The sequence below is a fragment of the Pavona decussata genome, unplaced genomic scaffold (genome assembly GCF_977016875.1).
Source record: "Pavona decussata unplaced genomic scaffold, jaPavDecu1.1 SCAFFOLD_29, whole genome shotgun sequence".
Classification (NCBI taxonomy): Eukaryota; Metazoa; Cnidaria; class Anthozoa; order Scleractinia; family Agariciidae; genus Pavona; species Pavona decussata.
The window spans coordinates 2,079,692-2,107,281 of record NW_028145452.1 but is presented as its reverse complement, the minus strand read 5'-3'; the positions used below and the strand labels follow the sequence as shown (position 1 = coordinate 2,107,281).

The 27,590-nt window shown below is 39.0% G+C and overlaps 2 protein-coding genes across 3 annotated transcripts; one reads left to right on the top strand and one right to left on the bottom strand.

The window, feature by feature from the left end:
* Positions 1-360: 360 nt before the first annotated feature.
* On the top strand, positions 361-14,931 carry LOC146484908 (thioredoxin-related transmembrane protein 2-A-like). The gene is made up of 8 exons (XM_085104384.1): positions 361-958; positions 7,387-7,453; positions 8,442-8,555; positions 9,519-9,595; positions 11,382-11,488; positions 11,832-11,897; positions 12,481-12,610; positions 14,371-14,931. Exons 1-8 carry the CDS (start codon positions 818-820, stop codon positions 14,476-14,478), a joined length of 810 nt encoding a protein of 269 aa, XP_084960510.1. The 5' UTR covers positions 361-817; the 3' UTR covers positions 14,479-14,931.
* A 1,010-nt stretch (positions 14,932-15,941) lies between these two features.
* Positions 15,942-22,372, bottom strand: LOC146484907 (protein Wnt-3a-like). 2 transcript variants are annotated; one of them, XM_085104190.1, is made up of 5 exons: positions 22,287-22,372; positions 21,980-22,186; positions 21,620-21,867; positions 17,524-17,789; positions 15,942-16,852 (listed from the first exon to the last, which is right to left on the bottom strand). In XM_085104190.1, the coding sequence occupies exons 2-5, from the start codon at positions 22,048-22,050 to the stop codon at positions 16,382-16,384; spliced, it is 1,056 nt and encodes a 351-aa protein (XP_084960316.1). In that variant the 5' UTR covers positions 22,051-22,186; positions 22,287-22,372; the 3' UTR covers positions 15,942-16,381. The 2 variants fall into 2 exon arrangements, with proteins under 2 accessions (XP_084960316.1, XP_084960315.1); XM_085104189.1 differs by having other exon boundaries at positions 22,283-22,346.
* Positions 22,373-27,590: the final 5,218 nt, after the last annotated feature.

Genomic DNA, 27,590 nt, shown 5'->3' with positions numbered 1-27,590 from the left:
CCGACGTAACAGTGTCGCAGCGAATGTTACAAGTTGTACCCACAAAGCAGTTTCAGGTCCAAGGAGAATTTAACTGACTAGTTTTCGTTCACTGTGTGCTTAATGAAGAAAAGATCGATCAAGTTCGTTGTAGTTTTCACAAAGAAACGCGTTGTACAAAACTACACACTTTCGCTTTCTCGCTTTGTTTACACGCGTACATCGCGTACGTATCACCCGGGCATGACATCAGCTGTTCGTTCAGCTGATCACGAAAGTAATTGAGCCTGAAGTTGGTGCCATGGTAACGGTCGTGACCAGCGGATTAATGATTTTCTTTTTATTTTTGCAACTTTTCTTTTTATCAAAACTAATTTCCTAGATTTTTCTATTCCAACTTTTTCAGTAACACCACGTATAGAAATGTAAATACTATGTTACATTGTAAAGTTGATGTTTGTGTAGAAATATTTTGAAAATGATGAATTTGCCAACTTGTTGATGACCTAAATAACACAAGAAAAGAGTACTAAAATTCTGCTCAAACAAGTGAATACAGTGGGAGAACAATGACAATGAATGAAAATGTAATTTGAAAAAAAATTTCTTTTAGGTAAATAGCCGGACTGTATTCTGAATCCCCTCTGCCTGTGGGGACCTGGGAAAGAAGTTGTCGCGCAATACTGAGTTACTCACTGGAATTGTCACGCAACATAGTTCAGCGGTAATTTTGGAAAGTGACACCAATATTCACACTAGCTCGTGGTGATTGAACTAAATATTCCAACATTGTGAGCAGACAACACCTACAGTAAAAAGCAAATCCTGGTCACAAAAGATGAAATTGGATAAGTTAAAGCCATTACTCAGTGGCCACTACATTCTCAACCCGGTGGCATGTTTATTGTACGTATTTTTGAAGAGTGTTCATCCATTTTGCGAATGGCTTTTCCCCGATGAAGAATGCCAAATTGCGTGGGTGAGTAAGCTTAGTGAGTGTTTAATATTTCTCCAAGAAGTTCATTCAAGTCGAAAGATAGAGCTTAACCCTTTTCGCTAATGAATAAACCTGTGCAAATCTGCGAAAACGTTAAAAAGGCAATGAACAACTTTACGTGGCGGTGTACTATACTGAGAGCTCTTTTAAGTGTACGTAGGTTTTCGCACTACAATCAGTAGGATTTTCATCCAGTGTCCAAAAAGTTGAAATCTATCTCCAATGCACGACTTATGTTAACGTTTAGTTCGATCTATGACGGCAAGAATTAGTGTCAATGAATTTCAATAATCTTTATAATAAAGGACCTTCTTTCTAGGTTTTTGCTATCTGTCTTACATTATGAGTACGTAAGTCAATATATATAGTAATTAACTTATTGAAAAAGTTAATATTTACACTAAAGGATTTAAAACATTTCAATGTATAATTCTTCTTTGTTTTAGACAGGATAAGCGTTCATTCGTTCGGTGTGCAGTTTTCCCAGTTAATTAAAGGTCTATACCTCACAGAATTTAATTAAGTCGTTCATTATTCATTTGCTTCATTCAGACTTTTTGAAGACAAATGCTCAACGTAATCGGTAAATGATTCTTTTGTGAATCTCTTTCCAGTGGTTGTTAAGGTATAGTATAACTCCACACAATAGCAATTCATTGTTTAATCCTTAGCAAGCACTGAGAGTATTTTGGGACTTAAAGTGCTACTACGATCAAAACTTCATGTCACGTATGAAACAAAAATACGTTCTTTACAGCTTATCCGATGTGGCTGTACTTGTCTTGGTCACTGAAATGAAGTTTGGGCCCCGTAAATTGAAAATATTGAGCCTTGAAAACTGGTGTTTTCGAGTCCGCCATTATGAATTTATGTTCCAGTGAGCCCGCGGTATGAAAGTGATTGGAGTTGCGGTATTTTTATTCAAACCTATTGTGTTTTTGTCGTGACGTAATACTCTCAACTCGCTGATCGAGCGAGTACTGTAGTCCTCCTTCTGGCGACGAATTTCAGAGCTGTTTTGACCACAGAAAGCTCTCCTGGATCGTCTTCGCATGATATAGGCAAAGGAAATTAAGAAGTCCTGACTCTGTAGAGCTAGTTCCGTCTGAAGAAGAGGCAGCCGAATAAGTTCAGCAGCTAGCGCTTTTGCTACAAGAGAAGGAAGAGCAGACTTCGCTGAGTCGTTCATCTCTCGGGTAAGATATTAGAGATAGAGATTGATATTTAGATGTGTTATTTGCTGTATTAACAAAACAGGCAAGCTTTAAAAGTGTAGTGCCTGAGAATCCTCAACAATTCCTCTTGACTACTAGCCAGTTCATTCCCCGGAGGGAGGCTACCGGAGACTCAGTTGAATTGAAATCGAAGTCAAGTTTAGGTTTTTAGCTTTGCTTTCGAAAGTTTGCCTTGGTGTTAAATTAGAGTGCACAGTTAAGTTTCGGTTCCGAGTAAGCTTACTGTTTTTGCACTTTTTTACCATGGTAAAAGAATATATATTGTAGTGAAAAGCTCTGAACAATGGCTTGAATTTAAGCTGATCGTTCCCTTGTAATTGATGCTAAGTTTCCTCTTGGTTCAATATTTTCTCAGGTGCAAATGTTCAAATTGCTCCCTTGAGCGACTTACCAAGCCTGGAGAGTGCTGGTGCTGCATGGACATCGTTGTATCCAGATTTGAATAAGTACAGTAATCAATAAACAAATAAATTTGCAAGGCAACAACAATTTGCAATGATTTGTTTTCTTCCCTTGCACCATCATGAACAATGTAATAGTATTAACAGTCTTCTCTGTGTTCATATATTTGTTTTAAGGTGGCTCACATCAGGTTAAACACCACTGCACTGGATGCTTTAATGCACTGAAGAAATGACTAGGTTTGTAAATGAAAATTTATTAAGGCATGCTTTCTGGTAACAAGCATCCACCTAGGCAAATGAGGAGAGGAAAAGTAGGAATTTTGCAAATATACATTGAAAACAATATTCTTGGGAGTTAAAGTTTGTGATTCAGGTATTAATTGAAATTTTTTTGCTTATTCTAATGAAGGGTCAAACCAACCTCACAACAAACATCCTTTGTCCTACATGTCTAAGGGCAAACCCCCAAGCAAGTGTTGATGAGTCTGATACACTGTTGCTGTGGTAACAGTTCTCGTTACTTTCACTTTTGGTGCGGTGAGAGATGGGCAAATGCATGCTACCAAAATGAAGCAAAGTTGAGACTGTTGTGAGCCACCTTTGATTTTTTTCTCAAGGTTGTTCTTCTTGATCAGTGTTTATTCTTAGAAAATGTAGATTCAATTTCATTTGTACAACAACAAATTTATTGGTGAAACAAGATTCTGGCACTCTTTTTCAAATGAACATAAAAATAAAATTATTAATGTACTGCAGACAATGAACCATAAACCTCATTCCAAAATGGCTACCATATTAATATTGAGAATGATGATTATTCAAGAAAGTGACGCAGGCATACTCCGAAAAAAGAAATCCGAGTGCTCGGATTTCTTTTTTCGGAGTATGCCTGCGTCACTTTCTTGAATAATCATCATTCTCATTCATTCACCAGGCTGGAAATATACCATCACATTTCTTTCATATTAATATTGTTTATATTCAAATTAGTATTTATTTAAAACCACACCAAAAGAGAAAACATTTGAGTTCTGGTTGCTATACATGGCTCAGGAATGTCTGTGCTTCAGCTCCCTATTAGCAGGGAGCAGGGGGTGGGGAGGGGGGGAGGTGGAGTGTCATGAAAGAATAAGCAGTGAAAACAGAGGGTCACATAAATTTATGCTCTTGCAATCATGACCGGGAGAGCGAGTTATATACAAAAGACAAAATAAAATTTGTTAATTTAAGTCATTATTTAACAAAAGAAAGACAAGTATTAAGTATTAAAATATTAATGTAAAGGAAATGTGTAGCATAATGGAGTTATATGATGCCAATGGGCTCTATAGATGATTTGAATTATGTTGGGGCAAAATGGTTCCAGTAAGTAACTTACAGTTTGCCTCCATTCTTGTTTTCTTTTTCTGGTATTTGAGCTACATTGTATTACCTGTTCAGGGGGAGGGTCATGAAATTTCATTTGCATCGCTATGGAGGGTCACATCGTTTTCATTGCTCAATTTAAAATCTCCACCTCACTCCCCCCCCCCCCTCCCCACTAATTTCTGACCATTTCCTAAAACTGAAACCTATGTAATGGAAAGAGTTACAATGAGGAGGCATGATGAATGAAAAGAAAACAGTTCTTTTATTGATTCTATTTGTCAACTGGTGGTTGATGACAAAAGATCAAGAAAAGCCCTTGGGAAAGGTCAGTGCTCTTCAACTGCTAGTTTAAGGAGGAGCACTGGCCTTTTCTTGGCTGTCCACATTTTTCACATGTTGTGCTCTGCAAGGCTTGTTTTGGCCTGTATTTAATAGTAAGAGCTGGGTTTTGACGTTGTTGCAACTCAGTGTCTGAAAAATAAATCAAAATTTAAAATACATTACCAATTGAATCTAACTGATAAGAAACAACTTAATGTGAGGTTTTCTTAAAACCTTTCTTAAACCAAAAATTCAAACTATTTCTTCAAGAAAACCACTTAAAAGAAAGAAGGAACCCTTTTGTAAACGCCAAAGACCACCTTATCGAAAGCTGAGTGAAAATGGATAATTAAAGTGGTTTTCTTCGCGTTTGTTTGCACAGTTTTTGCCACAAGCTTTTGCACAAGCAAAGTAAACACAAGCTTACTCTTATCGCACTGAGATGTTTTGGAAATGCTTCGGAGGGAAAAGCTAGTTCCGGGAGCTAGTTGCACTAACATTATTTACTCGTTCAATCAAAGTTTAGTACTTTAGAAACGCAATATAAAATGTGTATAAAAATTTGTGACTGCTATTTGTATGGGTGCTGAACAAGGTATCGAGGAATCACCAAAGATAAAAAACAATATTCACACATTTCACCCACTTTACATAAGCTTACCTTTTGCCGCTCCTTCCCCTTCGGAGATTTTTTTCAGGTTCACGATCTCCTGATCGCTTACCCTTTTCAAAAGATCAGGTTTAATTTGTGTTCACTGACTTGGGTGGAATGCCCAAGTGTCCCTCGAACTAAACTGAGAAAATAGCAAAACGTGCAAGACAACAAACTGGACCCACACATCTCTCGTTCTGTCGGCCGGACTCGCATGCAGCGCAATTCCTGCCGCTCGATTAGAGCAGTTGTTATACCACTGAACAACACAGCGACTTCCCACCATTGAAAGAACGAAACATTTTTCGAAAACGTGTTCGAAACCGTATGAGAAGTTAGCCTCGTAGGGCTCGCCTGGGCTTCGAGTTGAGAGTCTGACGTCACTTGTTTTTCCCGGGTGACCCGGCCTCTGTTGTCATTGGACACCATCTGCCTTTGGTAACCAGGCCGCAGGAACATGGCGGTTCAATGGCGGATGAAAATTCGTGGAGTTTGAGCGCAAAAAAATCGCACTTTCCTTCATCTTATGAGGATATAACTTGGAGATCATGTACTTTAGGACATAAACTACCAATCAACTGCAAATAAAAGGTATTCGAAAATTTGATCGTAGTAGCACTTTAAAGGGGGTAAATGTTTTTTCCTCTGTCTCTCAACTGGAACATGCAGGAACAACAACAACAACAACTTATATTACCTTTGCTTAAAAAGAAAGGAGTGACATAAAACAGGAACAGTAACACTTCAGGATTTCATCCATAGACTCAAAATTTAGAACACCTTGTACGGCATAACAAACAGCACCACAGGAAAGTACTGCTCAGTAGCTTTCATTTGAATGGTCACACTTTTGGATTTCACAGTAGAACCACCTCGTACAGCATAATTAACAAACTTTTAAGAAAAACCATGAGTTTGAGTTTTGAAAAACATGTTTTGGATACAGCGTATCCATCATCAGCTCAAGGATTTCATAAAAATCTGAATGTATATTATACTAGAAATACGTGACTCGCAAAACCTCGCGAAGCTGGGGCTGGGTGGAAAGCCCTCTTTACTCGTATTGTAGCATCAAATGAGGAGATTAAAAGGTTTCTGAACATAGCAACTATTTTGATGAGCATGGTCTTTTCGAGTTTCCACAGGCTAGTTTGCGGTTGAAAATCTATTTCTGACGCGACGAAATGAACAACGTGCGTGAAGCGCTGTCGTGTTCGATGAATTTATTTCCCACGGAAAATTATTTTACCGCGGCGACAAAACATGTTATTTCTTCAATGCAATCTTTCCCAGAAAAATATTTCTGGAAGAAAGGGAAAAGATTCTCGAGAGATAGTTCTGCATCCAGTGAATATTGATGAACATTGCAGTTGAAATTTGATGGGGCACGCAAACTTTCCCGATGTATGCAAATTTTGCTCCAGACGATGCCAGACAGTCTGACGTCATTCATACTTTGTTTTTCACTGTTGCTAGGCAACAGTGCGGACTGTTGCTAGGCAACAGTGCGGACACCTTTCAACAAAATATATAGACATAGCTCCGCTCAGGCCGGCTCGGCCAGACAAAGTGGCAAAATATACACCTGCAATAATATAGGTTATCACAAATACAGATTTGCAAAAAATTACATGATACCTAAGAGATAAGTGCTGGCTTTGTGGGTTAACTTAAGGCTAACTTACACATACTGATTAATTGTCCCATTACAATTTGTCGGCTTATTTCTTTTTCTGTTGGTGTAGCACAGAGTGAAAATCAACTTGATAAAAAACCTCTGAAGCACTGCCAGATTTTTGTAGACTGAACAAGATAATTTTGTCCACCCACTCATTTTTTTTGTCAAATTGTGCCAAATCAACCTGATTATTAAATAGAAGTAAGATCCTCGCAGTTAGTACGCAACTTAATCAGTTGCGAAAAGAAAGCCTGAAAGAAATTCAAGCTTGAACGGGATTCGAACCCATGACCTCTGCTATGCCGGTGCAGTGCTCTACCAACTGAGCTATCAAGCCAACTGGGAGCTGGTCATATTGCGAGTTCTTAATATACTGTACCCACAAAGGAATTAATAAATAAATGTAAATATATGAAACATATATGTTTCATATATTTACATTTATCAACCTAATTAATCGGTACGTGAAAATGACACATTCAGGCCTGACTGCATCTTTATACTTCTGCTTATCGTCTTGATCAGTACACATCTTTTTATTAATAACCTTTTTGAAAAGAGTCATTACTTTTGAATAGCATTAATGATAATGATATATTGTGGTGGAATCTTTATCTCTCATATTTCTATACTTCTGCTTATCCTCTTGATCAGTACACATCTTTTTATTAATAACCTTTTTGAAAAGAGTCATTACTTTTGAAGGGCATTAATGAGAATGATATATTGTGGTGGAATCTTTATCTCTACAGAGAGACTTTGAACTTTTATCATTCCTTGTGATTGTTCTGGCTATCAAAAACAGAAAGTGGAAGCCAGGTAATGTTAACGTGTTTATATACTATACATATCACATAGTCTCATTGCAATTTACAATTCTTCTGTGGAGCGAGATCGGACATCGGCATGTAAAGGCACCACTGGCCGCTGCTATCAGTCCATATTTTGATCTCACCAGCCCACGCATGAATGTGAAAGACAGATGAAATCAGGTATTATGTATTGTATGGTTCCAGAAAATGTCAATACCCCCCCCCCCTCCCCCAACCCCAAAGAAGGTCCCTGGGAAACCCAAGGGAAATTCTAAAGTTTTCTCAGGAAAGTATGAAGCTTATTTAGAATTATCAGAGGGGTGCAGGGGTGGGAGGTTCGATTAAAAATAAAGCACTTCAATGAGAGGGGTTTACCTAGATATTTTCAGTATTTTGTCTTTCAAAATGGTCATTAAGCCATTTTAGAGTGATTAATACTTATACAAAGATCAATGACATTTTTGACCTGGAATTAAAAGCTTACAATAGGACTCAAAGTAGCCCAGCCCAGCCCAGCTTCTGCGCAACTCCAATAATGAAACTATTGATTCTCTAGAGGGTTTTAATTATCATGCTAAGACCTGTACAACCTCATAACAGCTTTTATTACACATGAAAATCCATGCATGAGGGCTGTACACACAAGCATGAGTGGGGTTGGAGAAAGGCAGTCCTGTTAGAAACGGGTATGACTCTATGCTTGCAGACAAGAACAGAATTGAAGAGGAATCTGGAACTCTTGAGACTAACTTATCCCCAACCTCTGTTGCTTGCGTGGCGGCGGTTCTGTTGGGTTTGGTGGCTCGGGGCAGAGCCGCAAAAACAAACAGAGAAGCTGCAAGAAGAATCGTCCCCATTCTTCTCTCTCACACCTTTGCCTCTTGTTTTTGTGACTCGGCCACAGGTTACCAAACCCCAGCAAAACCCAGCTACACAGGCTACAAACTCTCACAAAACATCCTCATCTTTCCCACTCTTCTCTCTTTCTGTTTCAGCTTCATGGCAGGAGGTGGCCTCTATGATATTTCTGTTCAGTAAAATTGCAAATTTTGTTCTTTTTGCAAGATCAGACCTTAGACTTGGTCTCATTTACCTAATTCTTTGCTTAGGTGAGTTAATATGACAATGCTGCTCATTTCTTTCATTCATTATTAAAATAATGTGTATTCCATCAACTGAGGGAATTTTAAGAGTAAGAGATGTTTGTAAATCACTGTTTAAGAGATAATTAAAATAAGCAGCAATAACAATAACAACAATTATTATTATTATTATTATTATTATTATTATTATTATTATTATTATTATTATTATTCTAAAAAGCAGTAATTAAAAATACAAAGAAATGTATGACATTTTTATCCAAATTGTAGCTTTCTTATCCTCTGTAAAATACATGGTTACCCCCAATTTTCTTTTTTAAATACAAAGAGCACTTGCTAAGTCCTGCTTTCTCTGTACAGTTTTAAACTGCACAAAATATGTCAGTCTGTATTAGTAGGCAGCACCCATAGGAAACCTGAGTATCTTGAGATGGGCAGAATATATACACAGTAACTAAAGTAGGCACTGTCCTTAAATAGACAGCGAGTTTCTTGGGGTTCTGTGGGTGGTTAATATTGCCTAGACCACAGCGATGTCAGCCAGGGAACCTAAAGGGTGGGTTGGGTAGCAATGTGCTTGCTTGCTGTACAATTGCAAAATAGTTAACTTAGTGTATGGCTTAGTGTGTGGTTATATACATAAGGCTATGCTATCACTTCCATCATCTGTATTTAATCTTCGTAAACATGTTTATTACTCACTTAATAAACAAAATCCTTTACTGATCACATAATGGTATGCATTACCACACAGAATGTTTACCAACTTTAATATTACCTTTGTCAAATTTTTAATAAAAGCTACTTTTAAGTATATAAAAAAAAGTTTGAGTTTTGCTGTACCTACCCCATTGATAAGTTGATTGGAAAGTAAATGCCACTAAAATTGCTGTAATTAGTTTATCACTTGATTATATAGATAAATTTTCTCTCTTATCAATCAACTTAGTTTGTATTTTTATTTTTCAGTTCTATTTTTGTTGTTTCCTGAACCATCTTACAGTGGCCCAGATGAGATTCAGTTCTTCAGAGGGCCAGCGCTTGATGTAAGCATCACTGCTTTATATGTTCATAGCTTAAATTGAAGGGCTTAGTGTATAGCCATCACCTATGTTGCATTTTAGATTTTTTTTTTCTTGTTTCAGCTCAGATTCACCAGAGTTTTTGCTTGTGGCCTTGAATTCTTTCAGGAAACATTGCTCCTGACCAGTGTTTTATCCACTGCTTTGTGCTTCATTTGAAATAAAAACCTGTGATTATGGGCAAGATTTCTATTTTTGTCACAAAATGAAGCACAAAGCAGTGGATGAAACATTGGAGCAACGTTTCAAGTTTCAAAGTTATTCAAAACTTCGAAAAATTTAGCAAAAAAAGAGAGACTGGCCTGCAGGTAGCGAGAGCTAATCTCGGCAGGCCAGACTTACAACTGTTTAAGGATAAAATTAATATTATTACAGTTATTACAATCAAAGACAGAACAAATTTCCTGAAGGAACTCAAGGCCACATGCAAAAAAAAATATCTGAAATGCAACATAGGCCGGCCAGTTACACACTAGCTAAGCCCTTCAATTACAAAATGCTAGGTTTGCATTTTGCATAGCTGTCAGGTATCATGTGTTTGCATGTTTTTTTCCACCAATTGTGTCAAACAGCACCTATATAACTAGGAGTAATCAGGGATTAATGAAGTGCGTTGGAAATTGCTATTATGGAAACTTAAATTGCCATTGGAAAAGTGTCATTCAGGTCGGTGTGTGGGGGAGGGGTGGGGGGAGGAGGGGGATTTCGGGTACATATTAACCCATTGCAGTCCGCGTGTTTTCCAGCAATTTCACAAATTAACCTGGCCCCGGTTGTTCAAAGAGCGGATAATGTTATCCAGTGGATAAGTCGCTATCCAGCGGAAATAATGTACTGCAACCAATAAATCTTATCCGCTGGATAGCGATTTGTCCGCTGGATAAAGTTATCCTCTCTTTGAACAACTGGGACCTGATGTGCTGTAAAAATAGACAACTTCCTGGTCAAAGAAACAGCACTCCTTTGGTCTAGAAAAGCTAGAATTTCTAATTGTCGAATGAAATACCCTACTGTAGCTGCGAATTAAAGATTACCCAAAAAACAAACCTGAAGGTGAAAATTTCGATGAAATTTGATCCTCGCATCACATGGCAGTAATTTGATCCGCTCTCGAGAAGACGTGTTTTACGCAAGATTAGGCAGTCGTCACGTTTCATCAATGAAAACGGAAAGAAAAACAGGCACTGAAGCTTTCCTGAAGGAAAAATTTATTCAAATAAGTCTTTGTACAAGTCTTAGAAGTCTAAGAAGGGAACGCGAATAATTTTAGCCGCGAGGCGACCAACTTGCAAGCAATTTGAAGGAATTGCGAGTCAATTTTGAAGCGAATTTATCGACCTGTGCGGAGCACGTTTTTCAAAAATTTTCCAAAAACTGTTCAGAATACGAAGAATCGATCAATTAGAATTATAGTATTTCAGTAAAAATTCACAATCAAACCTGTAATTCTTTGTGAGTTGTATCACGACAAACACTCGAACATAACCAAGAAAGTCCATGGCGAAAACAATGATTTGAGATGTCCGCCAGCTCGTCGCCTCGGTAAAACCACAAATTTTTCTCGAAGCATAATTTCTTCGCCGTTAATACTTGGATTTCCGCTGTTAAAACTGTTGAGTATTCCTTAGAAGTTCCTCTTTCGATTTACCGTTTCGAAAAGGTGTGTTTTCCTTCCAAAAACGCGAAATGGGCGTCTTGGAGCCAAAAGAGAAAAGAGACACTTATAAGATGCTATGATCTTTGTTTGAAGGATGCCCTGCATGATGATCCTTCCGTCACATGGTTGGTGGAATTCTATGCTCCTTGGTGCCCTCCTTGTGTTAGATTCGCTCCCACATTTGCAGAGTTGTCTCTAAGGTAAGTACACAGATAACTAATCTTTAAATCATACAATACAATGTTTGAAAATTCAACTGCATCCTCTAAGTGACCATATCTTCCACCATTTTAGGTTGTCACTTATGATAGAAAGTAATTTTTGCAGAAACACTTCTAATAACTCCTGAAAATGTTGTCAAGAAGCATGTAGAGCATTTATTTATTAATTTTTTTCTTCAATCTTTCCAGGACTTAATTAGTAAAGTCAGTTATTTTCTATGTTTTGATCTGCTAATAAAAATATTTTTGCTTCTGACCAAAACAAAGTTTCAACCATGCTTCTGTCAATTTTGCTTCAATCTTAACTATAATACTTCTACAGATACAACCACAGTCATCTTAGATTTGGAAAGCTTGATGTTGGAAAGTATCCCATCATTGCAGAAAAGTAAGAGAACTTTCAACCTCCAGATGAAAAAGGTGGCATTTGTTAATATTTGCATTTTTTTGCCTTAGACAAGACACTATGCTCCACTCAGGGCCAGTTCGGTTCAGAAGCGGCACTGCTAACCTGGGATTGAGAAAAGTTAACTGGAAAAGTCTCAGTTTTTTTCAATGAAAAGCATTTCCTTCCAGTTACAGTTTGAAGCAGCAAAAGTCAAAGTGCAGGACAAGAATAATAGCCAAGAATCCTCAGTCTTTAGCTTTGTTTTCGTGTCAGCCAAGTTGATATTAAGTAAACTTGGACACTGTAAGATGTGATGGAGATGCTCTGATGATGCAGAGTTAATCGCTGATTGCTAGGGTAGCAGGTATAAGGCATTTGAACAGCTTTTAGGTCCTGTGGGATGGTAATTTGAACAAACCAATTTTTAAAAGTTCGATTTTGCAGGGGGGAGGAGGGTTCCGTTTTGGGTGGGGTGGGGTGGGGTTTTGAAGTGATTGGCACATAACAGGGACCTCTGATAGTCTGTTGGATTAGTCACAGACGTCTTTGCCGTATCTTTTTATCTTTTGTTGCTTTTCTTTAGACACAAGATTGATGGGTCTGCAATTTCTAAACAGCTTCCCAGTTTAATTCTTTATGAAGGAGGAAGGGAAACCAAGCGGAGACCACTAGTGGATAAAAGAGGTGTTATCACGCCATACACATTTACCGAGGTATGTCTTGGAAAGTAACAAAACGACGAAACAGTTGTAACAAAAATAGCTTGTGAAAGAAATGTGATGTTATGTTTTAACCCTGTCCCCAGTTGTCCCCAGGTAACTTTATCCAGCACGTAAGTCGCTAGGTACCCAGCGGATTAAAAGTTTTGGTTGGAGTTCATTTTATCCGCTGGATAGAGTCATCTGCTCTTTTAACAACCAGGGCCTGGTGAATAAATGTTAGAGGTATTTTTGCTGTCAGTGGTACAGGCATACTCGGAAAAAGAAAATGGCCTTGCTCCCACGAGTGTCCTGAAGCTAAGTGGTAGAGCATCGGAAGCTCATGGGTTCTGTTCAACTCCTCGTGGAAGAACTCGGATGTCCTTTTTCCGACTCACTGACTGAAAAAAAAAATAAACTATGAAAAGTAGCTTTTTTTTCGCGAGAACGAATGTTCCTTGCATGGACATTTTAGAGTGGTTTTTGACTGAGTACACGAAGGTCATATCTTCAGCTCAGGGTGTGTGGTTCCCAAACCTTAGAATTGAAGAAAATATTGTCCAATAAGTTTAAAAAACAAATCACAACAAAAATCAAGCCAAACCGTGATTGGCTAATGTGCATTTTTTCCCGCGCTTGGCGCGGACTGCGTATCCCTATTTTCGGCGTTTGAAAAGTTTATTACGTTATACTAAGGGTGGGCCGGCGACTACTGATACCAAATACTCGATACCACCGAAGAATATCGATACTTGCAAGAAATATCGGCTGTTTCGATCCCTTTCGATACTACTCACGTGACCACTCAAAAATTGCTAATTATACATGTACAACAACGAGGACTGGTCAAAGGTTATGCAAGTCTCTAGATAAGTAAATATTTCCATTCGTAAAGCTCGGCCAACGCGAAACAAGAAAGCTAAGACAGGCATTTATGATTAACATCGAACATTTAACAATTATTCCACGAGCGCGCGTTGGATATGAGATGATAGATAGCCAACGAGGCGCGTAGCGCCGAGTTGGCTATCTATCATCTCATATCCAACAAGCGCAAGTGGAATAATTGTTTTATTAAAAAAATCAAGAAGTATTGCTAGATCTTGCTAATCTCGCTGTGCCGGGACAACCAGAAGACAATTTAATGGTCGCCATTTCTCGGCCATGGTATAATGGCTCATATACCATGACCGCTTAGCCAATCAAATCCCTCGAATTGCATTATACAATGATTCAGTTTTTAATAAAACATTATAGACTTACCGGTCCCTCGCCGCATTTCTTTCCGCTGTAGTATGTCATGTTCCGTTTGTCATAAATATTATTACAATTTAATGGCAAAGAATTAAAGGTGAGGGATAAAAAGAAAGGTATTGCCATAAGGACGGTCTGTAAAAGAGTCAAAGACCCCATACAAGACAGACCACCTACTAAAAAACATTAATATCATAAAAACTAAGATTATATAAGACAAACAATTAAAAATGTAAAAATGCATATGGAGATATGTGCCAATAAAAAAAAACAGTGAATAAATTTTCAATTAAACAAAAAGAAAAACCTCACATTTTTAGCTAAAAACTCCCTCGCTCCTCCTCACTCCTGTTGTTTTGTTAGTTTGTTGGGTTGAGCTGGGCTTTCTTAAAGTCCGTTTTCGTGGGAGTCCAGTCAGGCGGAAAACGGTAAGAAGACAAACCTAATATGTTTACAACGAAGTTGGTACTTGTTTTGTTCTTTTACTGAATTGATCATTACCATTCTTGTCTTTTTAACAGATCAACATCGAGCGAGATTTTAACTTACGAGAGCTAAAAAAGGCTGCTGAAGAGAAGGAAAAACAGAAAGAAAAGAACGCAAAGAAAGAGAAAAGCAAGGCAGAATAACACAAGCGAAAAGATCTCATTGAATTTATAAGCAAAAGCGTTAAAGAAAGTCACGAGACTTCCTTTTAGAACTTTACCTCCTGCTGAAAAAGACTGGAACTAGCCTGCACACGAGGCTTGAGCACAGGAATCGTTTCACATGCGAATATGAGAGAATATAAAGAGAATTCAAACTTTCCTTTTCGTTCTCCATACTCTCGTCATTGTTGTGAACTTTTAGCGACTCTTTTTGTTCTTATTTAATTAGCACATAATGCTGGCTTTCAATTTATTTTTATTGCGTGTTTTCTTTTTTGGCTTGCAGTCTTGTGCGCTTTTTCAGCTTTGCGTATCTTTTAGCCTGGGATAACAGAAACAGCTTAAGCTTAAAATGCGAGGTTTTAAGTCACTTTTGCGCTTTTTCAGGTAATAATTCTGTAAATCAATAAATTAAACTTATTTTTCCCTACCGTGTGTCCTCTTGTCTTTTATATTTAAACTGGTTAGTAGACCGTCTTCGTATCGCCCGTGTTAGACTGGAGCTAACTTGCAGACGAGGCTAGATGATAGATAGCGCTGAGTTGGCTGTAATCATCTCATATCCAACAAGCGTGAGAGAAATACAGTAATTGTTTTACAAAAAAAACAATGAAGAAATATTGCTAGATCTTGCTGATTTCACTTTGCAAGAACAACCAGAAGACAATTTAACGGTCGCTATTTCTCGGGCATTATACAATGATCCAATTTTTAATAATTTTTAATGAAATTCCCTTGCAAGAGCCTCCATTGAAAGCTAGATCCAGCTCAGGTAACGAGTATACGAATTTTTTTTTTTTTTTTTTTCTGAAATACAGGACAATCTTCCAATTTTGTCTACACTTCCCACGATCCTGAAAACCTAAATTATCCACTGTTTAAATTACCATTGTCATTAAGAAACATCGTAAATTGCAGTTGAAAATTCTACATCATACTTTATTTTATTACTAAAAATGAAGCCTCGCACCAACTTTGTTATAGTATGTACAGAATAAGTGGGTGAGGAATAAAAACAAAACTAATTAACAATTGCCTTTAGGCTTTTCATCACTACGATAATACTACAACAGCTACATACTGTATTTCACTAATCTTTTTACAGAGACATTTGAACTCTTGTAGCCACGCGTTGACGCGTGTAATCAGATTCTTACCAGTGGTCCGTGGGTGAAGGCCACGTGACACTGCATTTCGCCGATGGGGAAAAACAGGGGCGCGGGGCGTAATGGGAAGGGGACCTCAGGGACAAGGCAGATCATGCGCACTGTTCAATTTTTTTACTTTAATGGTCGAGTGAAAGCTACTAAGCAGTAATTTCCTGTGGTGTCGTTTATTATGCTGTGCAACGTGTTTTTAACTTTTGAGAGTGAGTTAAATCCTAAAGTGTGACCATTCAAATGAAAGCTACTGAGTAGTACTTTAATTTCCTGTGGTGTTGTTTATTATGCTGTGCAAAGTGGTTCTAACGTTTGAGTCTGTGGATGAAATCCTAAAGTGTGAGCATTCAAATGAAAGCTACTGAGCAGTACTTTCCTGCGGTTCTGTTATTTTGCTGTACAAGGTGGTTCTTACGTTTGAGTCTGTATAGAATCCATAAAGGTGTGGCCATTCAAATGAAACTCAGTCTATCGACTTTGTTAGGCCTTGTTTTCTGTACTCAGTGCAAGAACCGTTGTCTGTAGAAGGTTGTTCCCCTTTCATACCTTTATATTGAAGGACATTAAAAACAATTCCAAGGTGGAATTATGCCTCTCCGAAGATAACGTCATATAAGAGCACATGGGACTCTCTGGGAAAACAAAAGAAGTTTTCTTTTTCTTACAAAACATGCTACAATGTGGCAGGTTCTTGCATAGTATTTGGTTGCAAATTTCATGTATGCTCACTTGCAAGTGTACTTGTTCACAATCTCTTTACACTTCTGACATTTCACCTGACAACACCAAAGGAAAATACAATTGCAATTCCTTGTAACCTTGGCCTGCTGGATGTTATGCCCGCGTCCACAGCATAGCAACTCGCAGCCGTCGATTCCAGAGGAGGAAATATTGCACTCTCGTCCCGAAGTCCCGAGGGATCCCTCGCTTGGGTCTGGGTCACAATAATTAGGTGATGATTGATAATACAACAGATCTGATTCTGACGGTCTCTTCAAGTAAGTGTATCTGGGCTTCAGGCGTTCTTTTCCTCTTCTGTTGAGCTTGATAATCATTTCCGCGGCGCTGTCGTACTTCTTTTTCAAATGATCGCCTACCTGACGGAAAGGTGGTTGCTGCATCCAGCACGTTTTCATGGAGCAAGATCCCGATAATCCGTGGCACTTGCATTTGCGCCATAATAACCTTGATATCGCCTGAAATGAGACAAAAATTAGGGCACTTCTCTCTCTTGTGAGGCTGCGATGGTCAACAGTATTTAGCGCGCCGACCCGCCCTCTGAACTTAAGATGGGGGAATTGAAAACTGAGGTCTCCACTCCAGCTAGTGTTATGTTCTTGGTCAAGACACTTTGCACTATACTGTCTCTGTCTACACCCAGAAGTCTAACTGTGTTGTGCTCTTGGAAAAGGCATATCGCACCGTACTATCTCACTCTACACCTAGGAGTCTAATTTTGTTGTGTTCTTGGACAAGACATTTTGCACCATAGTCTCGCTCTCACCTATCGGTCTAAATTTGTTGTTCGTGGACTCGACATTTCACACCATACTGTGTCGGTCCATACAGGTCTATAAATCACTTAATCGGTTACCATCCCGTTAGGAGCGGGGGTGGTAGGGGTGGAGTGTTGGGAAGTTGTTCTGTTTCCACTTGCTTCTTACTACAGAAATAGCGAGAGAAAGACACCAGCTTGGTGTTGGTTGCGGTTAAACTTTACTTTTGCGCGCGCTGAATCAATCAGTTTATTATCATGCAAAAAGGTAGAAATGACATTGACAAGCAATAGTAGGGGAAGATGTGCGAGAGAATCCAACACGATTAACCAGAAAATGTTTACTACATTTTATAGGATGCACTTGTGTACCTTTCTTCCCGCTCGGCTGTTGTGTCTGTTCATAACAGCACGTGGACTATTGCCCCTCGCTCTGGCATCAGTAAACTGTTCTGAGAACCAGCTTCCAAACTTGATGTTACTACTGCAGCCAGACCATGTCCAACCCTTCTGGGTAACACCGCTGAGGGAGCGATCGCAGTCGCAGCTTTCAATATTTCCCGCGCTGCACGAGGCTGTGACCGCATGAGCTACTCCGGCTGCTGTAATGGCATGCAGATACGCTGATTCACGACTTGCTGCGGAGGAAATAATATGGTGGTTGAGAATAATGTATTATACAGTAAGTGACAGAGGCAAACTCGGAAAGAGGAAATCCAATGTCCCCATCAGGAGTCGAACCTAAGACCTTCCGATTACTAGTTCAGGTGCTCTACCACTGAGCTACAGGAGACTCGTGTGAGATAAGGCCATTAAACTAGGTTTATGGGACAAACATACAACCGGCCCTGGTTGTTCAAAGAGCGGATAACTCTATCCAGTGGATAAATCGCTATCCAGCGGATAAAATGAACCCCAACCAACACATTCTATCCGCTGGATAGCGACCTGTCCGTTGGATAGAGATATGCGTTGTTTGAACATCTGGGACCAGGATAATATTTTCAGAGTTTCCCTTGACATAAAGAAAAAAGCCTTAAAATAAAACCACTAATTGATATGAGTGAACTGTCAAGCCCAGAACTTTCAAAGTAAATTTGATAGTTAATGACTTTCTTAATTCCTTAACCTTTAGTAGCTTTACTAAATCCATCCTGTTATCGTAACAAAACTAAACTTTATGATAGGTATTAAGTTCCGCAGCAATTAAGGGATCCAAATTGATTCTAACTCTATCCCATGATTTACAAAATGAAGCTAAATATTGTGGCAAAAATCAAGTTTCGTTACATTTGAGGGACCCAGATAAATTTCTGTCCCTTATTGGCAGCTAAAGAATCAATTTTCAATCAAACTATCTTTAAGCCTTTAAGTCTTTTCAAACACAAGAAAGATTTGTTCCTATGCATAATCCCTGTTTACGAAACTAATTTGGCTCAAAATCGCGAGAACTTTCTGGTATGCTATGAATTCATTTCTTGTTGTAGTGAGATGTATTTCAAGAATGTATAAAGCAAACGTTTGGACTTAGGAAACTATTGAAAAAATATCTTAACAAAATTATTTTGTCTATTTCATCAATAACGGCCAATACCGCAAAGTAATTTCTTTCAGGTACTCAGACGCAAATAATTAACAACACAGACAAAAATACTTCTTTGCCAGGCGTTTAATTTCCCTGGAAAGGGAGAAATTATTTGTTACGCCCACATCAAACTGGGGGCGTTATTACTTTTTCGACCGAAAAAAAAGATCAGACAAGCAACATATTTAGTTTCGTGGCCATAGTTAATAAACAGAATCTTTACCACTCAACTATCCAGTTTCTGTATTCTTTCAGAAACAGTGCCGAGTGTTTTTTCCCCCAGAGAAAAGAAAGTCAAACTTTAATTCTTGTAATGTAACTTGAATTACTTGTGCTTAAATTATGCTAGGCGTAAAGAGAGACAGTGTGATGCGAAATACTGGTGAACATTCAAATGAATGCCATTTTACAACAGTACTTTTGATCAATACTCATTGGGTCTATTCCTTTTTCAGCTTCTATAAGCGGAAACTTTCGAACATTTCAGGTTAAATTTCAATTCTGGTACGATTACGGAACAAAAACTGAGATGTCAACTGGCTCGTGCAGACAAGCAGTGTCGAACTCTCTGTAGAATGAAAACACTTGCTTTACACTAGCTGCAAAATTCAACCGAGGCTAAACCATTGCTTCACCTCAAACAGCGAGCTTTTAGCTAACTACAAACTGTATCTCATAGAGGACAACTGAATGTCTTCCACAAGTCAAGTCCTTGACAGGAAGGACGACTAAAGTATCGAAAATTAAAAGAAAGGCGAATGGTTGAAATTGCAGGAAAAAATTATCCGGATAATGAGGCGTGAGTATATTACGATAGCGCTTTTTTCCAACGGAAATAATCTTCTTTTCATCGCTTATTCAGGCCTATTTAGTGTGAACCTGTAGACTTATACATTGTCTTCTATTGATCAACAACCCAGCTTGAAAAATCAGTGAAACTCTTTTCAGGGATACGAAATGCCGCGTTTAGGATTCCATTCTGCAAAGATAAATTGAACTGTACCAAGAACTTTATAGATGATAGAGAAGTTTGTGAAGGGAGTAAATAAACAAAGGAAGTAGGTCTCTGATGAGCAAATTAAAATGAAAAGCAATGTTGGGTGCAATTAGTCCAGAGTGTTGTTTAATGACATATAAAATATACTGGTTTTAACACTAAATTGAATTCTGTACAAGCGGGGTACAGAGTCGACTTAGACTGAAATCTGAAGAAGATAGTAAAACAACGATACTATTCCAAATAGCAACTCAGCTTTAGCATTTATCTTGCATCGATGTGGACAGTTTACTCAGTGAATTTCAAGATTTTTACATGCAGACGTTAGTTTAATTACACTGTTATTTCTTGGCCCGGTGGATGGTTTCTCCACAAACCTGTAGACAGATTAGTGACAAGAAATACTTCATCATTGCTATGCCGGACGAGCTATGCTTACTGAAGGATACCGCAACCGACCACACAGACGTTTGGGTATACAAGAACGTGTTATTTCTTACTAGTGGTATAGTATTTTTCACGCTGGATCTAGCAGACAACAGCTTTTCTACCGAACGTACTTGTTAAGCGGTGAATGAAGAGCTATGAACACTGTGTATAGCTACTATTAACTTCATCCGGTCTGGTTTTCAGTTAGTGAACTGTCTTTCAGTATCTAGACTATTTGTTTCTATCTGCATGTCTATAAACTAAAAGTAACATTTTCAAGTTTCTCGAAGTTTCATTCGCTCATAGGCAAATAGAAAAGAGCCCCACAAAAAGGATTTTTCTTAATAAGGGTCTTTGAAAATAATGCTCCAAGGGCAGCCGGTTTACTTCCTTTGTCTGCGAACATTAGGACTGCATGGTTGGTTGCTCAAGTTCAGCAGTTGGAGAGAAGCGGAGAACTCACACGTGCGAAAAGCGTCCCGTGGTTCGAGAAAACTAAAAAAAGAAGGAAAAAAAAAAAAAGAAAGAAAAAAGAACGCGCGGTTCGTGCCGAAAATTTTCTGTTTAACTCTCTCGAGACTCGAAATCTTTCAGACACCAATCTACTGATGTTGCAGTTATAACTACATTATCCGCTACGGAAATTGAAGACGAAAAAGAGAAACCGCAATTCTCTAGTTGAAAATCTAACCACAAAACGAGCTTCAGCCAAACATGACATAATGGCTAGCCATGGTTTCGGAAACAGGTTGATGGCGAACGGCATTATACGTTTTCAGACCAAGAAAGTTAGAGCCGATGAAGATCTTTTAACGTGAACGAAATAAGTAAAATGAAAAACCACGTTTCTTAACAAAATCAATAGCTTCTCGATTTCATCAATAGGTGATATTAGAGTCATCAGGCCGAAAAAATGTTTTCTTTTCTCTCCAGTCTATTTTTTGATTGTAAGAACTTCAAAGGGGGTAAGGAAAACCAAAGAAACGAATAACTAGTTAACTGCGTTCCGCTAATAAATCACACGTCTAACTTTTGGACTTCGTGGGTCAGTGAAAAACAGAATTACAAAGGAGATCCGTGCACCAACTCACGATAGTTAAAAAATATTAGAAATTTTCCTTCTGTAAACAATCAATAAATTGGGCAATGTGTGATTTTCACACAACAAAAGCAACCAAAGATCACAGGAATAGCGCCCATGAATAAGGAATAAAGCTATTAGATGGTTTTATACAAGGACCTAAAAACACACTTATGACTGATAACGATCGTTAATGTAACTTAGACAGGCGATTCAGCGTGGACTGAGAACAAAATGTCTTTCTTCGTCTGACAAATAAACTATATACTAAGAAAACGAAAGCTATCGTTTTAAGTAAACAGAACTTAAACTTGTCAACTTGGAAGAATCATTCGAAACAAGGTTTAATTCTCTCACTGTAGACAAACCGTTTTACCTCTATTGAGAATCGGGTCAAACAGCGTCCCCGACTCGGGAACCGATGAACAATTCCAGCGCCTCCGTTCAAACTGTATCTGACATTCTTCCACGGCTTCTTTGGCTCCCTTAGCGACACTGGCCATCAGAGTTGGATGTTTGCGGCAAAGGTCTCGTTGTTTTGTGTTAAGCTGTGGTGTCGTGAAGCATAAGAGGGCAGCTTTTTTGGCAGGATCCGGGGACAGCGCAGTATGAGTTCCTAAAGTCCTGTAAAAAACACAAAGAGCTTCATGAAGTTTCGTTAGCTACAACAAGGCTTGTAACTCAAGGGATGACTCGGCACTCAACCATAAGGTAGGTTATAAGTCGCTGTACTCACCACCAAACCGACTCACTCTCTTTAGAGAAACATAAACAAACAAGAAAGATCCAAACAATTTTCATGTTCATCGCTTGATTGAATCGCCGCGGGCTTGCCAGCGTAAATCACTCCCAAATGGATTTTTCTTTACAGTTCAGAGAACCGCACGCTTTTGTCGTAAATCTCAATAGCGTTGGTGTCTTTTCCTAACTGCCGAATAAAAGCCTGGAATTAAAATTAACCAGGTGTCAACAGTTTTATAGGGCGTCATCGAAGCCAGCTAATAAAACCTGCATTCAAAAAGTGATTAAAACCACCTACCCACCAAAATCTAGTCTTACTTAAAAATGACGCAACGAAGACAGGTAAATTTGCCGGAAAAATGATTCAGCGGGGCTCTTTGGGTGCGCGCTGAAATCATTATGAGCCAAGGCCCATTGTCCCGTTTAAATAAGACTTTATTACGATGTTTAATAGAATTTGTTTTGCCTGCCAAATTACTGATCGCTTGATTGCGTTGATTAAAAAATCACGCTTTAAGAGAATTCACACGGCCGGTGAAATTATCTCGATTTAATTGTCATTATCAGAAACGCCTTAAAACTAGAATAAGCCCTTAGGGAATCTAGGTGAGAACTTTGAAATTTATCACCAAAATGGTGCTTTAACTTAACGTTTCGCCATACGTGATCGCAAGTTTTTCTCTGAGATTTTTCCCGGGAAATGATTTTATTTCTTTTTTCGATTTTTAAAAGCCGCCATGTCAGATTTATCGGAAATGCGTATTGCTTTATTGTTGTTGGCGGAATTTGGCCAACGTAAAACAAACTAGCAAAGTAATTAGCCATTTTCAACACAATATATTACATACCTTTCACAATCAATTAATTATAGTTACCTAGAATGCTCACAATGACGTTGGCTTTGTATGCTTTGTGAGGCCTCGTGAGAGTCTTACGGAAGGAAGGAAAGTTTGATTCGGAATATTAAACACTTAAAACCTTGATCTTGTTTTAATCTCAGACGGTTGCGTTTCACGTGCGAGTCAAGTTTGATCAACCCTCATTCTGATTTACGCATCGGATTTGTCACTTAGGTGATACGCCGACAGTTGTTTTTAAAATCATTTCGACTTAAGTTTATCCTTGAAATGTTAATCATCCCATCCAATAAATGGAATGGTAATTCTAATAACTGTCTCGAATTTTGTCTGAATTTAAATTATCGCGGCCTGCTCTACAAAATTTACCAAAGGACAGAAAGCCTTCTGGAAGCTGCTCTACGATATTTATACAACGAACAAATATTTTCCCGCTCGCGTGTGCCTTCAAGTTGTAGAGCGCGCTTTTAGTTACTCCTGGATAGTGCTGGTACACGATTCCTGCGACGAAACCACAAGTGATATTGTAACCTCGTAGAGGTTAGGTTCATGCAAACGAAAGCTGTGTCAACATCATCAAAACGGGAGCCGGGCCAGCACTGTGCGATCGGCAAAGGATTTAGAGTCTAGTCGGTTTTGCACTGTGTAAACACGCTACTAAAGCGGCTTACTTGAAAGCTACAACAAATTGGTGTGAAAAATTGTTCAGATTTTCTTTAGAGAGAAGTTCGTGATAGAGACGATAACGACCGTTCCCTTAAGAGGTTATAATTTTTAAGGGTCTTTGTTAACGAATTGTCGCATTTGAAAGATTATTTGGCCGCGAAAATACATCCAAAGGCTTCCTCCTAGTGGGCTTCTCGTTCATGTTAAAGTTAAATCATTTAGAATCGATTTCAATTTGGGTCAAATGTTGCTGGAAATCACAGTTGAAAATCTACGGCCACTTCTATCGTGTGTCATTAATGAAAAAACCTTTTTAAAACGACTGCCTCATACTCAACTGCAAAAGCCGTTCGAAAGATCCACTTAGCTTTCTTTCACAGTTGTAGACTGTTAAGATTTTTTTCTCCTAATTTCGCTGAAAAATAGGTTTAGTCGTGTCATTAAGAATCGATCATCATTGATAATCTATAGGGTTTCCCACATGGCGACAACACTATTGCTTCGAAACGGACAGCTACAGTTATGCAGGAATACTGGCTATTATTGCGATCATTTATTATTATTAGCTTCACTGATGTTTTACATGGGTCGTTTGAAGTAGCCTTAATTGCCATCATTCTTTATCTCCAACCTGCCTTTAGATCTCTCCCTCAGAAAACTGTAGTCAGCAAGAATCCCACTGCGTCAACTCCACGGCTAGACTTGCCACAAATTCGCCGACCTTCAACACTTACTCGAGTTATTTTGAGCGTCTTTGGAGGCCACTTTAGTTGAGTTTCAGGGTGGGATGATTTCGATACCAAATACTCGATATCATCGATACTGGGTATCGTTGCCAAATATCGATACTTGCGAGAAATATCGACTGTTTCGATCCCTTTCGATACTGTTCACGTGACCGCTCACTTAAATAGAGAAAAAGTTAATTGGAGGAATTTTAGTGCCGAAAACTAATATTTTTCCGTTTGTGAATGTGCTTTTGCACTGTCCTCGAAGGAAATCTTACACTCCTGTAAATTAGTGGTCTTGGTGGCCGGGAACTATACCTTGGCAATGACCAGGAGCCCATTACCCAATGGGCTCCTGCAATGACCTAAACTGGGGCGGATCCAGGATTTGAGGAAGGGGGGTTCGGATAAACGCCCGCCGAAGGCGGTAGCCCCTAGGGGGGTCCGGGGGCATGCTCCCCCGGAAAATTTGTTAATTTTTAAGGGCCTCTGAAATGCGATTTCCAGCGTTTTCAGGGGCAATTTGAAGTGGTTTAATTGCTCTAAAGTCACCCCATTTTTGTGCTAACTACAGTAGTTTAAAGGATGGATTTTCTTAACACTGACAATAATCGAGACGGATAAACATTTTAAATTCATTCAAATTAAAATTCATGTTTCCTCAAAAATGGGATCAGCCAGCAACATTCTGCGGGGTTGCTGTTCAGCAAATTTCTGGTCAACAGCATCATAATCCACGGGTTTCTTGTAGTGAATATTCATGAGCGCCAAGCCAGATAATCTTTCTGTCGTCATGGTGGTCCGCAGGTAGCCTTTAACCAGCTTTAAGGTACTGTTTGCCCGTTCGTTGTCAGCTGAAGTCACTGGAATAGTGCATGCAATGCGCAGCAAACAGTGGATGTTGGGGAAAATGTCTGCATCATTTTCAAAAGATATATTTATTAGCTGAGTTGGTTCACTTTTTTTAACCACCCGTTTTTTTATACGTTTTTATGTTCAGTTTAGGGGGTTCGACCGAACCACCCGAACCACCCCTAGATCTGCCCCAGCTAAATATTTGGTATGTGGTATTCAGCGTGAACGAATGTGATTGTTGATATCACCATTTCTAGTCGCTGTTTTGTGTTCAGTCAGTCGTATGTTCAACTTTCTGCCAGTCTCACCATTACAAGTGGCTGGCAGTCGCAGCATCTGATCTTGTAAACATGAAACAGTCATTGTAAGACTTAGTTACTGTTTGTAATCATATGTGATGTTTAACTATTTTTTATTTACTTTTTACTTTTATTGTACATATTTAAGCTTTTTACTTTGTAGAAGTCATAAATTACGGAGGACCTCTATTGATACCAGCCTGGTTCTCAAAGGGTCACCCTGCCTCAATAAAGATGACCTGACTTGACTTGTCCAGTCATTCCTTCTCAGGATTACACTAACCCAAATGATCATAATTTAAATCTTATGACTACCTACTTTGTTGACTGAGTTCAACTTCTTTTAGAACATTTTGGAGAGTACTTAAGTAAGAACTTGCTTGGTGTACAAAATATATCATTTCATCGACCTGCTCAATTCACGAGTTTATGTAAAAAATAAAACAAAGAAGCCACAGGAATCTTCAAGTTCACAACTGAGTGTACCAAGTGTGGGGATTAGGGGGTTGAGTGTGCCCCAGTGTGTGGGGACTAGGGGGTTCAGTGTGCCCCAGTGTGTGGGGACTAGGGGGTTCAGTGTGCCCCAGTGTGTGGGGACTAGGGGGTTGAGTGTGCCCCAGTGTGTGGGGACTAGGGGGTTCAGTGTGCTCAGTGCGGGGACTAGGGGGGGGGGGGGGGTTTGAGTATACCAAGTGTGGGGATTAGGGGGTTGAGTGTGCCCCAGTGTGTGGGGACTAGGGGGTTCAGTGTGCCCCAGTGTGTGGGGACTAGGGGGTTCAGTGTGCCCCAGTGTGTGGGGACTAGGGGGTTCAGTGTGCTCAGTGCGGGGACTAGGGGGGGGGGGGGGTTTGAGTATACCAAGTGTGGGGACTTAAGGGTTGAGTGTGCCCCAGTGTGTGGGGACTAGGGGATTGTGTGTAGGATAGGAAACCTTTATTTATACGCGGTATTTCCAACAGCTACATAAATTATCATTATCAGCTATCTATCTACGTAACTAGGATTATAAAAGTTAAAAAAATAGAACAATAAATGGTCCTTTTCTTTGAGGCCGTGTTTGAAATTTTACCTACAACTGTGGCGTCTCAATTTGGTCTTAAAATCATGCAAGGAAGTCGCTTGGCGTAATTCAATTGGTAAACTGCTCCACAAATGAGCACTACTGTATGATTCGTGTTTGGAACTTTCCATGCATTTCCCTGTAAGTATTTTTTTCCCGCAAACTATTCAGTTCAGTAGCAGTTCACGGCTGGTTCGCTATACAGACAAATGTATGGAAATGTCAAAACGCAGCTAGACGCTTTCCAGCACCGCTACATTCCTCAGTTATTTTCTGTAAACTCCTTTTCCTAGTGTCTAGAGTTTTCAATTCATGAATTTTTCAGAGGCGATGTTTTATAAAAATTATTTGACATTGGATTTCCATACAAGCACTGTTATTTGAAGACGTGTTTGCCAAATCGTCAAAATGGCGTCGAAAACCGTGATAAAAGGCCTATTGGGGAGTAAAACAATAGGAAAGGAATATGGCGCTTGGTTGAGCAGGTGTTTGTGGGGAGGAGGACGATGATCTTGCTGGTATACGTTGGATCAATTGTTGATCTGATCGGCTTAACAAATACAAATGATAAGAGAAGCAGAGACCGATACGACATAGAATTACGTTTTAGAGTCTACTATATTTTGGCTGGCCAGACCAGCCTTCTTCAGGTACAATGACAATTTGCATTGGGACATGTGGTTATGTAACAAATATTTGCGCAATAACGGAACTACGTAAAACTTTATCTACATCTACGTACATTTAGAAATGGCAAGGGTTGTCCATCGCGCCACGGTGCGCTGGTGCTGGTGTATATACTTAACACATTATTAAAAATACAGTGCTATGTAATACAGTGCTGTGTATGGTGTTTATACACGTGCAGAGGAAACATATATAAATATGCTAAAATTAATTAAATGTTAAAATGTGCCCCGAAGGCCGACGGGGGCGTCTAAATATATATAAAGTGATTGACAGTATAAAAGATGAAGCGCCGCTCCCAACCACGCCTCTATCCGGTGACAACTCCATTCATTCTGTTATTTTATTCAAATAAATTGTTGTTGTTGTTGTTTTTAGTTAGCGGAGCGGTGAGGAAGTGTTAAGCTGTTATGCTTTAGTTTTACGTAGTTTCGTTATTGCGTAAACTGACTTG

Bases quoted from the DNA above. Each gene is read 5' to 3' on its own strand.
- LOC146484908 (XM_085104384.1), top strand. From the start codon at position 818: ATGAAATTGGATAAGTTAAAGCCATTACTCAGTGGCCACTACATTCTC. The intron at 8,556-9,518 runs GTGAGTTAATAT...TTTATTTTTCAG, and splicing joins TTACCTAATTCTTTGCTTAG to TTCTATTTTTGTTGTTTCCT. The intron at 11,898-12,480 runs GTAAGAGAACTT...GCTTTTCTTTAG, and splicing joins TATCCCATCATTGCAGAAAA to ACACAAGATTGATGGGTCTG.
- LOC146484907 (XM_085104190.1), bottom strand. From the start codon at position 22,050: ATGAACATGAAAATTGTTTGGATCTTTCTTGTTTGTTTATGTTTCTCT. The intron at 21,868-21,979 runs GTGAGTACAGCG...TGTTTTTTACAG, and splicing joins GAGAGTGAGTCGGTTTGGTG to GACTTTAGGAACTCATACTG. The intron at 16,853-17,523 runs GTACACAAGTGC...GTCTCATTTCAG, and splicing joins ACAGCCGAGCGGGAAGAAAG to GCGATATCAAGGTTATTATG.